The following is a 14,041-nucleotide window of genomic DNA, read 5'->3' as shown; positions in this document are numbered from 1 at the left end:
AAAAAAAAAAAAAAAAAAAAAAATCTACAAACTATAAATGCTGGGAGGGTATGGAGAAACGGGAACCCTCTTGCACTGTTGGTAGGAATGTAAACTGATACAGCCACTACGGAGAAAAGTGTGGAACTAAAAACAGAACTACCATACGATCCAGCTATCCTACTATCGGGCATATACCCTGAGAAAACCATAATTCAAAAAGAGACATGTACCACAATGTTCACTGCACCACTATTTACAGTAGCCAGGACACGGAAGCAACCTAAGTGTCCATCAACAGATGAATGGATAAAGAAGATGTGGCACATATATACAATGGAATATTACTCAGCCATAAAAATAAACGAAATCAAGTTATTTGTAGTGAGGTGGATGGAACTAGAGCCTATCATAGAGAGTAAAGTAAGTCAGAAAGAGAAAAATACCATATGCTAACACACATATATGGAATATTAAAAAAAATGGTTCTGATGTACCTAGGGGCAGGACAGGAATAAAGACGCAGACATAGAGAATGGACTTGAGGACATGGGGAGGGGGAAGGGTAAGCTGAGATGAAGTGAGAGAGTTAAACTGACATATATACACTACCAAATGTAAAATAGATAGCTCGTGGGAAGCAGCCACACAGCACAGGGAGATCAGCTCCATGCTTTGTGACCACCTAGAGGGGTGAGATAGGCAGTGTGGGAGGGAGACACAAGAGGGAGGGGATATGGGGATATATGTATATGTGTAACTCACTTACTTTGTTATACAGCAGAAACTAACACAATATTGTGAAGCAACTGTACTCCAATAAAGATGTTAAAATAATAAAATAAAATAAAAATGGGCAGAAGGACTAAATATGGTCAACAGACCCATAAGAAGATGTTCAACATCACTAATCATCAGGGAAATGCAAAACCACAATGGGATATCACCTCACACCTGTTACGATGGCTATCATCAAGAAGACAAGAGACAACAGGTGCTGGTGAGGCTGTGGTGAAAAAGAAACCCTTATACAATATTGGGGAGAATGTAAATTAGTCCAACCACTCAGGAAAACAATATGAAAGTTCCTCCAAAAATTAAAAATAGACCTACCGTACGATCCAGGAGTTCCACGTCTCAAAATATACCCAAAGGAAATAAAAACAGTAATTCAATGAGATATATACACTCCCATGTTTACTACAGCACTAGTCACAATAGCCAAAATATGGAAACAACCCAAATGCCCATCAACAAATAAGTGGGTAAAAAACATGTATATCACAATGTAATATTTTTCACCCATGAAAAATGAGTACATCCTGCCATTTGTGACAACATGAATGAACCTTGAGCACACTACATTAAGCAATATAGGCCAGACAGAGAAAGACAAGTACCATATGATAGCACTGATGTGCGAAATCTAAAAAACCAAACAGGTTAAATGTACAAAGTTGTAACAACTACTAAAATAAACATAGAGATCTCATTGACAATGAGATGGTACTATAAGTATGTGATGTAATAAATATCATTACAATGGCAACCATATTACAATATGTTAATGTATCAAAGTTATACAATGTATATGTTAAATTTACACATTATGTGTCAAATTTATACAATTAAAAAAACAGATAGGAATTGAAGAAGTTGGAAGACTCACACTACCTGATTTCACGATGTACCAAAAACCTAAAGAAATCAAATCAGGGTGGTACTGAAAAAAGAACAGACACATAAATAAATGAAATAGATGAGAAAGTCTAAAAACAGACACACAAATACAATCAACTGATTCCCGAGAAAGGTGCAAAGGCAATTCAATAGATAAAGGATAGTCTTTAAACAAATAGTACTGGAACATGGACATCCACATGCAAAAAAAAGGACACTAACCCACACCTCACACCTTTATAAAAATTAACTCAAAATGGATCATAGATCTATACATAAAACCTAAAATTATACAACATCTAGAAGAAAACATAGGAAGAAATCCTGGTGACGCTGCACTAGGGAAAGAATTCTTAAATACAATAATAAAAGCACAATACACAAAAGAAAAAAACTGATAAACTGAACTTCATAAAAATTTAAAATGTTTGCTCTGCAAAAGTACTTTTAGGAGAATGGGAAAGAATACTTGCAAATCACATATCTGACAAATGACTTGTATCAGAATATATAAACAACACTGGAAATTCAGCAATAAGAAAACAAGCAACCTAATTACAAAGCGGGCAAAAGATATGAACATATAACTCACCAAAGAAGATATACAGATGGCAAAAAAGCATATGAAAAAATGCTCAACATTATTACTCATCAGGGAAAATGTAAATTAAAACCATAATGACATACCACTACACCCCTATCAGAATGGCTAAAAAGAAAAAGAAAAAATGATGAAACCACAGGCTGGCACAGATGCAGAGCAATGAGAACTCTCTTACATTGTTAGTGAGAAGGCAAAACGGTACAGTCACTTGGGAAAACAATTTGATAGTTTCATATAAAGTTAAATATATACTTACCATGTAACCCAGAAATCAGACTCCTAAGTATTCACCCAAGAAAAATTAAAACTTATGATCACACAAAAACCTATCCATGAATGTTTAAAGCATCTTTAATCATAATTGTAAAAAAATTAAAACAACCCAAAGTCCCATCTGCAAGTATGTGGATAAACAAACAGTGCTACATCCATACAATGGAATATTTCTCAGCAGTAAAAATGAGTGAGCGACTGATACAAGCAATGATGTGAATAATTTCCAAACATATTTTGTTGAGTGAAGTAAGACCTAAAATGCTACATACTGTATGATTCCATTTATATGACATTCTGGAAAAGGCAAAACTGTAGGGATGCAACAAACCTGCAGTTCCATATTCAGTTGTTTTTTCACAAAGGGACCAGTGCTACTAAATGAGGTGTGGGAACAACAAATGCAGGGAGAAAATGAACCTCAGCCTCCATCTAACATCACACACAAAAATTAATCTGAGATGGCTCACAGACCTAGACATAAAAGTTAAAACTGGGCTTCCCTGGTGGCGCAGTGGTTAAGAGTCAGCCTGCCGATGCAGGGGACACAGGTTCATGCCCCGGTCTGGGAAGATCCCACATGCCGCGGAGCAGCTAGGCCCGTGAGCCATGGCTGCTGAGCCTGCGCGTCCGGAGCCTGTGCTCCGCAACGGGAGAGGCCACAACAGTGAGAGGCCCACGTACCGCAAAAAAAAAAAAAGTTAAAACTACAAAACCTTTACAAGAAATGATACATTATCTTCACAACCTCGGGGTATAGAAAAATTGCTTACCACATAAAAATAAAACACTCAAAAGAGTAAAAGATGTATAAGTTGAACTTTGCCAAAATTTTAAAACTTGTGATCATCAAAAGAAACATTAAAAAATGAAAAGTGAGATATTGAAAAAAATATCTGTGATACTTATGTATGACACAGAATTTACTATATCCAGAATTTATAAAGAAATTTTACAAATCAACAAAAACACAAACAACCCAATTTTTTTCATATACAAACACCTGAAGAGACATTTCACAAAAGAAGATATATAAATGGCAATAAGAACATGAAAAGTGCTCAACATCATTAATCACCAAGAAAATGTGAATTAAAACCACCATGAAATCCCATTTTAAAACAAATAGAATGGCTAAAATTTAAAAGATTGACAATGCCAAATTTTGCAGAGGATATAGAACAATGAAAACTCTCATACACTGATGGTAGAAATATAAAACGATAGAACCATTTTGGAAAAAAGTTTGATAGTTTTAAATAAATATACACCTATCTTATGACCTAACAACTACACTCTTAACTTTAAAAAAATGAAAAAATATGTCAATAAAATACTTACACAATGTTTGTAGCAATTTTATTTACAATAGCCAAAAACTGGAAGAAAGACAAGTATCCATCAATTCACAATTTATCAAATTGTGGTATAATTATAAAATGGAATACTACTCAACTATAAAAAAGAATGAACTACTGATAAACACAACAACAGGATGAATATCAAAAAACATGTTGAAAAAAAAAAAAAAAAACATGTTGAGTGAAATAAGCCAACCACCAAAGACTACATACTGAATGATTCCATTGAGATGAAATTCTAGAACAAATGAAAGTAATCTATGATGATAGGTATGAGAACAATGGTTGCCTATGGAGAGTGGAAACTGACTGGAAAAGGTCACAAAAGCACTTTCTGAGGTAATGAAAATCGTTAAGTCTTCAATGGGGTGATGGGTAGATGGGTGCTTACATTGATCAATCATCGACTGGTACACTTAAGATCTGTTCATTTCACTGCATATCCATGTTACCTCTAAAAAAATTATTTAGGTCTTTTATATTACAGTGGTAGAAAGTGCAGAACATATCACATGGCACCGTGCATGTAGTGAACAAAAGGCCACTCTTAGAGAATGTATGAATTCATTCAAATTCATAAAGACAGGCTTAATTTCATATAGGGTCCAAATGCTTGGGAAAACAGAATGGTCTTATTTTAAGCAATCTGAAACTGTTGGCTACTATTTAAAATTTGGTTTCTGGAGAAATAAGGAGATTGGTTCAAGATGGCGGAGTAGAAGGACGCGCTCTCACTCCCTCTTGCAAGAGCACCAGAATCACAACTAACTGCTGAACAGTCATCAACAGGAAGACACTGGAACTCACCAAAAAAGATACCCCACATCCAAAGACAAAGGAAAAGCCACAATGAGATGGTAGGAGGGGCGCAATCACAATACAATCAAATCCCATAACTGCTGGGTGGGTGACTCACAAACTGGAGAACACTTACACAACAGAAGTCCGCCCACTGGAGTGAAGGTTCTGAGCAACACGTCAGGCTTCCCAACCTGGGGGTCCGGCAATGGGAGGAGGAATTCCTAGAGAGTCAGACTGCGAAGGCTAGCAGGATTTGACTGCAGGACTTCAACAGGACTGGGGGAAGCAGAGACTCCACTCTTGGAGGGCACACAGTAGTGTGCGCATCGGGACCCAGGGGAAGGAGCAGTGACCCCAGGGGAGACTGAATCAGACCTATCTCCTAGAGTTGGAGGGTCTCCTGCAGAGGCAGGGGGTGGTTGTGTCTCACAGTGAGGACAAGGACACTGGAAGCAGAAATTCTGTGAAGTATTCCTTGAAGTGAGCTCTCCCAGAGTCCACCATTAGCCCCACCAAGGCGCCTGTGGGACTCAGGCCAAACAATCAACAGGGAGGGAACTCAGCCCCACCCATCAGCAGACAAGCAGATTAAAGTTTCACTGAGCTCTGCCCACCAGAGCAAAACCCAGCTCTACCCAACACCAGTCCCAAGAGGCTTGCACAATCCTCTTAGATAGCCTCATCCACCAGACGGCAGAAAGCGGAAGCAAGAAGAACTACAATCCTGCAGCCTGTGGAACAAAAACCGCATTCACAGATAGATAGACAAGATGAAAAGGCAGAGGGCTATGTACCAGATGAAGGAACAAGATAAAACCCCAGAAAAGCAACTAAATGAAGTGGAGATAGGCAGCTTTCCAGAAAAAGAATTCAAAATAATGATAGTGAAGATGATCCAGGACTTCAGAAAAAGAATGGAGACAAAGTTCGAGAAGATGCAAAAACTGTTTAATGAAGACCTGGAAGAATTAAAGAACAAACAAACAGAGGTGAACAATACAATTACTGAAATGAAAAACACACTAGAAGCAATCAATAGCAGAATAACTGAGGCAGAAGAATGGATAAGTCACCTGGTGGACAAAACGGTGGAATTCACTGCTGCAAAGAATAAAGAAAAAAGAGTGAAAAGAAATGAAGACAGCCTAAGAGACCCCTGGGACAACATTAAATTAAGAGACCTCTGCACCAACACTCAAATCACAGGGGTCCCAGAAGAAGAAGAGAAAGGGTCTGGGAAAATATTTGAAGAGATTATAGTTGAAAACTTCCCTAACATGGGAAAGGCAATGGTCAATCAAGTTCGGGAAGCCTGGAGAGTCCCAGGCAGGATACACCCAAGGAGAAACACGCTGAGACACACAGCAATCTCACTGACAAAAATTAAAGACAAAGAAAAATTATTAAAAGCAACAAGGGAAAAACGACAAATAAGATACAAGGGAATTCCCACAAAGTTAACAGCTGATTTCTCAGCAGAAACTCTACAAGCCAGAAGGGAGTGGCATGATATATTTAAAGTGATGAAAGGGAAGAACCTACAACCAAGATTACTCTACCTGGCAAGGACTGCATTCAGATTCAATGGAGAAATCAAAAGCTTTACAAACAAGCAAAAGCTAAGAGAATTCAGCATGACCAAACAAGCTCTAAAGCAAATGCTAAAGGAACTTCTCTAAGTGGGAAACACAAGAGGAGAAAAGCACCTAAAAAAACAAACCCAAAACAATTAAGAAAATGGTAAAAGGAACATACATATCAATAATTATTGTAAATGTGAATGGATTAAATACACCAATCAAAAGACAAGGCTCACTGAATGGATACAAACACAAGACGCATATATATGCTGTCTACAAGAGACCCACTTCAGACCTAGGGACACATACAGACTGAAAGTGAGGGGATGGAAAAAGATATTCCATGCAAATGGAAAACAAAAGAAAGCTGGAGTAGCAATACTCATACCAGATAAAATAGACTTTAAAATAAAGAATGTTACAAGAGACAAGGAAGGACACTACATGATGATCAGGGGCTCAAGCCAAGAAGAAGATATATCAATTATAAATATATACACACCCAACACAGAAGCACCTCAATACATAAGGCAAACGCTAACAGCTATAAAAGAGGATATCAACAGGAACAATATAATAGTGGGGGACTTTATACCTCAATTACACCAATGGACAGATCATCCAGACAGAAAATAAATAAGGAAACACAAGCTTTAAATGACACAATAGACCAGATAGATCTAATTGATATTTATAAGACATTCCACCAAAAAGTGGCACAATACACTTTCTTCTCAAGTGCACATGGAACATTCTCCAGGACAGATCACAACTTGGGTCACAAAAAAACCCTCGGTAAACTTAAGAAAATGGAAATCATATGAAGCACTGATCAGAAAGAGAAATTAAAGAAACACTCCCATTCACCATTGCAACAAAAGAATAAAATACCTAGGAATAAACCTACCTAAAGAGGTAAAAGACCTGTACTCAGAAAATTGTAAGACACTGATGAAAGAAATCAAAGATGACACAATCAGATGGAGAGATATACCATGTTCTTGGATTGGAAGAATCAACACTGTGAAAATGACTGTACTAACCAAAGCTATCTACAGATTCAAAGCAATCCCTATCAAATTACCAAGGGCATTTTTTACAGAACTAGAACAAAAAAATCTTCAAATTTGTATGGAGACTGAAAAGACCCCGAATAGCCAAAGCAGTCTTGAGGGACAAAAATGGAGCTGGAGTAATCAGAATCCCTGACTTCAGACTATACTACAAAGCTACAGTCATGAAGACAATACAGTACTGGCACAAAAACAGAAATATAGATCAATGGAAGAGGATAGAAAGCCCAGAGATAAACCCACACACCTATGGTCAATTAATCTATGACAAAGGAGGCAAGAGTATACAATGGAGAAAAGATAGCCTCTTCAATAAGTGATGCTGGGAAAACTGGACAGCTACATGTAAAAGAATGAAATTAGAACACTCCCTAACACCATACACAAAAATAAACTCAAAATGGATTAGAGACCTAAATATAAGCCCGGACACTATGAAACTCTTAGAGGAAAATATAGGAAGAACACTGTTTCACATAAATCACAGCAAGACCTTTTTTGACCCACCTCCTAGAAGTAAAAACAAAAATAAACAAATGGGACCTAAGGAAACTTAACGAGCTTTTGCACAACAAAGGAAATGATAAACAAGATGAAAAGACAACCCTCAGAATGGGAGAAAATATTTGCAAACGAGTCAACAAAGGATTAATCTCCAAAATATATAAACAGCTCATGCAGCTCAATATTAAAAGAACAAACAACCCCATTAAAAAATAGGCAAGAGACCTATATAGACATTTCTCCAAAGAAGAAATACAGATGGCCGAGAAGCACTTGAAAAGCTGCTCAACATCACTAATCATTAGAGAAATGCAAATCAAAACTACAATGAGGTATCACCTCACACCAGTTAGAATGGTCATCATCAAAAAATCTACAAACAATAAATGCTGGAGAGGGTGTGGTGAAAAGGGAACCCTCCTGCACCGTTGGTGGGAATGTAAATTGATACAGCCACTATGAAGAACAGTATGGAGGTTCCTTAAAAAACTAAAAATAGAATTACCATATGACCCAGCAATCCCACTACTGGGCATATACCCTGAGAAAACCATAATTCAAAAAGACACATGCAGGGCTTCCCTGGTGGCGCAGCAGTTGAGAGTCCGCCTGCCAATGCAGGGGACGCTGATTCGTGCCCTGGTCCGGGAAGATCCAACGTGCCACGGAGTGGCTGGGCCCATGAGCCATGGCCACTGAGCCTGCGTGGCCGGAGCCTGTGCTCTGCAACGGGAGAGGCCACAGCAGTGAGAGGCCCGCGTACCGCAAAAAAACAAACAAAAAGAAAAAAAAAGACACATGCACCTCAGTGTTCATTGCAGCACTATTTACAATAGCCAGGTCATGGAAGCAACCTAAATGACATCAACAGACAAATGGATAAAGAAGATGTGGTACACGTATACAATGGAATATTTCTCCGCCATAAAAATGGAACAAAATTGGGTCATTTGCAGAGAGGTTGATGGACCTAGAGACTGTCATACAGAGTGAAGTAAGTCAGAAAGAGAAAAACAAATATTGTATATGAACGCATATATGTGGAATCTAGAAAAATGGCAAAGATGAACCAGTTTGCAAAGCAGAAATAAAGACACAGATGCAGAGAACAAACGTACGGACACCAAGGGGGTAAAGTGGGTGGTGGGGAGGCATGATGGTGGTGGATGAATTGGGAGATTGGGATTGACATGTATATACTAATATGTATAAAACAGGTAACCAATAAGAACCTGCTGTATAAAAAATAAATAAATAAAATTCAAAAGAAAAAGGAAAAAAAATTTAAAGTGAACAACAAAATAAATAAATAAAAATAAAGTAAAATAAGATGCGGTTTCCTTTTTTAATTAGACTTGCCAAGATAAGCATGAGTGGATCAAATAAAGAAGATATATACTGAATCAAGTATGGGAAAAATATACAGCCTTCTGGTTTCTAAGCATCTTATCTTGAGAACAAGTGACCTATTATTAAATGCAATACACAAAAAAGTACACACTATCTTTGTTATTCCTCATTGGGCAGGGGTGACAGTTAACCATATAAATTATGTTGACAATATTTTGTACTGGAAAAAAATATGGTTCTGTTAACTACCCATAATTTCTGTTCTCAATCGAATCCAACATAGAGGACATATTATATCTCACAGACAATAGTTTGCTATAGGGTCTACAACTACAACTCTAGTCCTTCAACAATGTTAGGAGGTATGACAAATTTCAACCCCACATGAATTAAAATGATGGTTCACATAGAAACCCCACGAATGGAATAAGTTGGATCAAAGGGTATCTACACTAAAACAGACAATATTTTACCAAAGTTTCTTAACCTTTATTTCTAAAATAAGGGAAATAGGGGCTTCCCTGGTAGTGCAGTGGTTGAGAGTCCGCCTGCCGATGCAGGGGACACGGGTTCGTGCCCCGGTCCGGGAAGATCCCACATGCCACGGAGCGGCTGGGCCCGTGAGCCATGGCCCCTGAGCCTGCGCGTCCAGAGCCTGTGCTCCGCAACGGGAGAGGCCATGGCAGTGAGAGGCCCGCGTACCGCAAAAAAAAATAATAATAAAATAAAATAAGGGAAATACAATTTTAGTATTTAATTGATCCACATATTCTAGGATGTTTTAACCAGAAACCCATCTACTTCCAAACTTAAATAAAAGACAATCCATAATACACCAGAGTACACACAGGCCCATTTGTGTGTGTGTGTGTGTGTGTTTGCATGATCACATGTATGTGTACCTAACAAGCAAGTTCTGTGTGATTCTCCAAAGTTGTAACTGACTTGCCATGGGTACTGAAAGAAAACACTTGTAAGTAAAAGACTGAGCATTCCATTTTAAAGCTCTTTGTGGAAGTAGCGTACCTGTGCCCTCTTCTGTACCTCCAGGAGGAGTTCGGAGTACTGCAGCTCCAGTTCCTTCTTTTGCTTGTGCCAGCAGCTCTCCTGGGCTTTGATCTGCTCTGCCACTTTGTTAAAGGTGTCTTCCTGGGTTTGCTGAAGCTCTCTCATCGTATCAGACTTGTTTTTACAGATATACTCTAGATGACTTATCTAAATGGGGAAATGCAACAAATAAGATAGGCTCACAAACAAGTCCTTTGTATCATCTCCCCCAAAAGCTATTCCAGAATTTTCTACTACATTTTATTCCTTAATATCATATAAAAATTTTAAGTTAAAATGAAAAAAAATTAAGAAACAGGAATTAGTAGAACAAAATTATATTTTAGCAGAAAATGTGTGAATTGCATGTATAGATGACATCTATTCTTTTTCTCTAATAAAGTTACTTATTCTATAATCAATTTTACTGAGAAAATTAAGAAGAATATTTTAACCTCTAGAAGCAAAGCTCAAACTGTTCAGATACCTCAATGGGAAAGAAGTATTTAAATGAGATTTACAAATCTACAAACATTTCACATATAACAAAGAAGAATGTTCCGACCATTTTTTATTTCACATTCAAAACACTGGAGAGAAAATCCTCATCATCTAATGTGTATGACAATTAATGATGTTTGAAACTACGAAAAACTATTGAAACACAATACCATCTCAGAGGATTAAAACATGTACTCATTTTCATTATCAGTACTTTTCATATCCGTTATACACATAGTCACAATCAAGAACAGCATCTCCACTTCTCACAATTTATTCCCTCATTTCCTCAATCCTACTTCTCAGTGCCTATGATTGTTTGCCAATCAGACCAAGACAAAATGCTCTTACTCTAAAACTGGGCCGAGATGCTGATTACTTCAACAGAAGTAATGAAAAAAAAACTTAGGGAACAGTTTTTCTCTCTGTGTCCCTTAAGAGCAAATGTCACTGCAACTAAGATCTGGAAACTAGATCACATAAATATAGTTCTGACTAGTTCAATAGACCTGGGATAAGAATCAATACCTTAAATGGAGGAATACATTGGACTGCTAAGCCACTTTCATTTTCAATAACCAAAACGAGGTTTTTAAATTTTTTTTGGAAAGACTGAATTCCTAGATTTGTGAATGATAAAGGCACCATAATAGTCTACTGTTTTCTCCTACAACATATCCTTCTTACATTCTAAAGCACTGAATGGGTTTTGCAATATACAGTTTGTTATATTACAAGAAATATCATAAGTTTTAAATTTTAAGTGCTTTTAAAGTAACACCTCATTATTTCCTGAGCAAAGAATTTTAAGATCATGTTTTGAATAACTGTATCTTGTTTCTATTTTATGCTAACATAAAGTGTTGGTTTATTAATGTAAATGACTAAGTTCTTTGAATTGCTTCATCAGTAAGATTAATTTATTTTCTTTTAATTAGGTCCCTGTGGCTAACACTGGCTAGCAGTATTAGCATGTCCTGAACAGAAAGTGGAGCTCAGAGACTTCATACAGACTTCAGTCACATTTACATGCCCATAGCAATGGCATCAAACTGAGTTGTAGACAAGCCATAATTAATGGTATTGAATTATTAACACCCAAATTCTTTTTGAAATAAGATGAATGTCAGCCCCTCTTAATGATACTGTGATGTGGACAAATGTCACTGAATTTAATAGAGGTATCTGGTGCCTGAGGACAGTTACCTTCTCATTAGCCCTGTTGAGGTCTACGATCAGGGTATCAACATTCTCCTGCAAAACTGCACAAAGCTCAGACCAAGAGAATTTATCCAGCATGCCTTCTGGTTGTTTTATGAGCACAGAGCCTGCTATCAAGTGCTGATACAACGTATGAAGGAAGGTTAGCTTCTCCTACAAGAAAAAAAGAAATTAAATCCAGTATATAAACACCGTAAGAAGTAAAACACGTAAGATACATGGTGAAGAATTTATTTCAAAAATCCTGGAAAGAAATGAAGATACTCAAGTATCAGAACATTGCCATTTTGGTGACTTTTTTTACATTCAAAATTAAGCATCAGGCAGAAACTTGAAATTGCTTACATTTATTTTCAAAACCAAAATCTCAAGTCAGGAAGCCAGAAGACCCGGGTTCTGACACCAGCTCTGCTACTGCTAAGGACGTGATCTGAGTAAGTGTCTGTTCAGACCTCACCTTCCCCAGCTGTAACATGAGGTATCTGGACTAGTTGTTTCTAAGCCCTTGTAACTGGAACTTAGCATGGTAATTCTATAATTTCATATTTACATTTACCAAAAAAGATGTTACTTAAGTCAAAAAATATAAAGAGAAGAGCGTTACCCAGCTCTGTTGAAGAGAAAGTTATACCAATATCTGTACTTTACATGGACACAAGTATTCAGCTTTCCTCCTCCTCCAGAGATTCCAGTTTACTTACCACTTACAGGAAATCTATCCCAAGCCCCCTAGGCAAAGCAGACAGTGATATGAAAGAGGTGGAAGATGGGCTCATTTTTCTTCCCCACTTAGAAGTTCATACCGTATTTGGCACACTGGGCATTTGTAGGTGTTTAAATATTACAAAGTTAACAGTCCAAAAAATGGACATAGCTGCCCAAGATATACTTCCAAAACTGTCCAATTAAAAATATGTTTAAAAAATCCTTTAAAATTATATTGCCATTGTCATAGTTAAACCATCCATTGTTTAATGGCCTAGAAACTCTATACTGCAGATTCAGTAAAAAGCTGATCCCATCTTGAACACACAAGGAGAGTTTACTTACTAAAATACTAAATGGCTCTCTTTATAAGGCATTTCATCTATAAAGTCAAAGAATGGAACTCAAGACAAGGTAATTGTGAGGCTGCAAAATGAGTATTTTATGTAGATAAAATAAGTTCCCTCAAGATTTTTTAACAGATCAGCAGGAAAACTTTTAAAAGAAGAAAATTTAAGAGGAAAAAATAGGAATTCTAATCTTCCAGATAAGAAAAACTGAATGTAGTATACGTAAAGGTTTTATAGTTAGAAATTGTGGTGAAAGTTTTCCAATATATATAAAATTGTGCATCTTTAATTCTCCCTGTATGTCACCTTAGTTTTTTTCCAAATATAACAATTTAAAAACCAAAAAATTTGAATATGTAGTTATATCCACAAACTTCAGTTAGGATATCAGAAGAGTCTTCATAAATATGCTATGTCTTTTTCTTTTTTAAGCAATTAAAGATGTCTTTTGTGTTTTCAACTAAGTTGAGATGTTTAAAAATCTTATTAAATATAACTAACCAAACAGAATATTCAGGCACTAAAAATCGTTCCTCTCCACATTTTGCCAAGTGATCGAGTTCTTCCGAAAGGGTAATTCATTGTGTTGCCATCATGTCCTTTTCGCTTGGGCTGTGATGAACCATGCATGATAATCATCCATTTGGCGTGAAAAGAGAATCTCAAGATCCAAAATCAATTCACACATGTTGAACCCAACCACAATGCTGTAGACATGCTGACTTTACAATACAGTCAGGCTTCTAGTTTCCTTTACTTTAATCATTATCTGATGTGTAGAACAATTCCAGCCCCTTCATGTGGACACAATTTAAATCCCAGACTGTAAGAAGAGTGGAAAGAATGTTTCCTTTTTACTCTCTTGGCATTCATGTTCGTATTTGTTGGAGTAATGAACTCAATATGCAGGACGACTCAGATAAACTAGTTCCACACTAGCTAGACTAGCTCTACCTCCCATGGGTAAAAGAAAATATAAGATAACAATTCTACTCACACAGGCTCATACAGT

At 37.0% G+C, this 14,041-nt stretch overlaps 1 protein-coding gene across 1 annotated transcript in view; it reads right to left on the bottom strand.

The window, feature by feature from the left end:
- CCDC171 (coiled-coil domain containing 171) overlaps positions 1-14,041 on the bottom strand; it is a 336,015-nt gene that overhangs the window by 198,014 nt on the left and 123,960 nt on the right. The window contains 2 exon segments of the mRNA XM_024760469.1: positions 10,232-10,420; positions 11,960-12,127. Of these exon segments, the coding sequence (XP_024616237.1) occupies positions 10,232-10,420; positions 11,960-12,127 (357 nt within the window).

Source organism: Neophocaena asiaeorientalis, unplaced genomic scaffold (genome assembly GCF_003031525.2).
Source record: "Neophocaena asiaeorientalis asiaeorientalis breed wild unplaced genomic scaffold, Neophocaena_asiaeorientalis_V1.1 scaffold174, whole genome shotgun sequence".
In the NCBI taxonomy this organism is placed as follows: Eukaryota; Metazoa; Chordata; class Mammalia; order Artiodactyla; family Phocoenidae; genus Neophocaena; species Neophocaena asiaeorientalis.
This window is presented reverse-complemented; position numbering and strand designations above follow the sequence as displayed.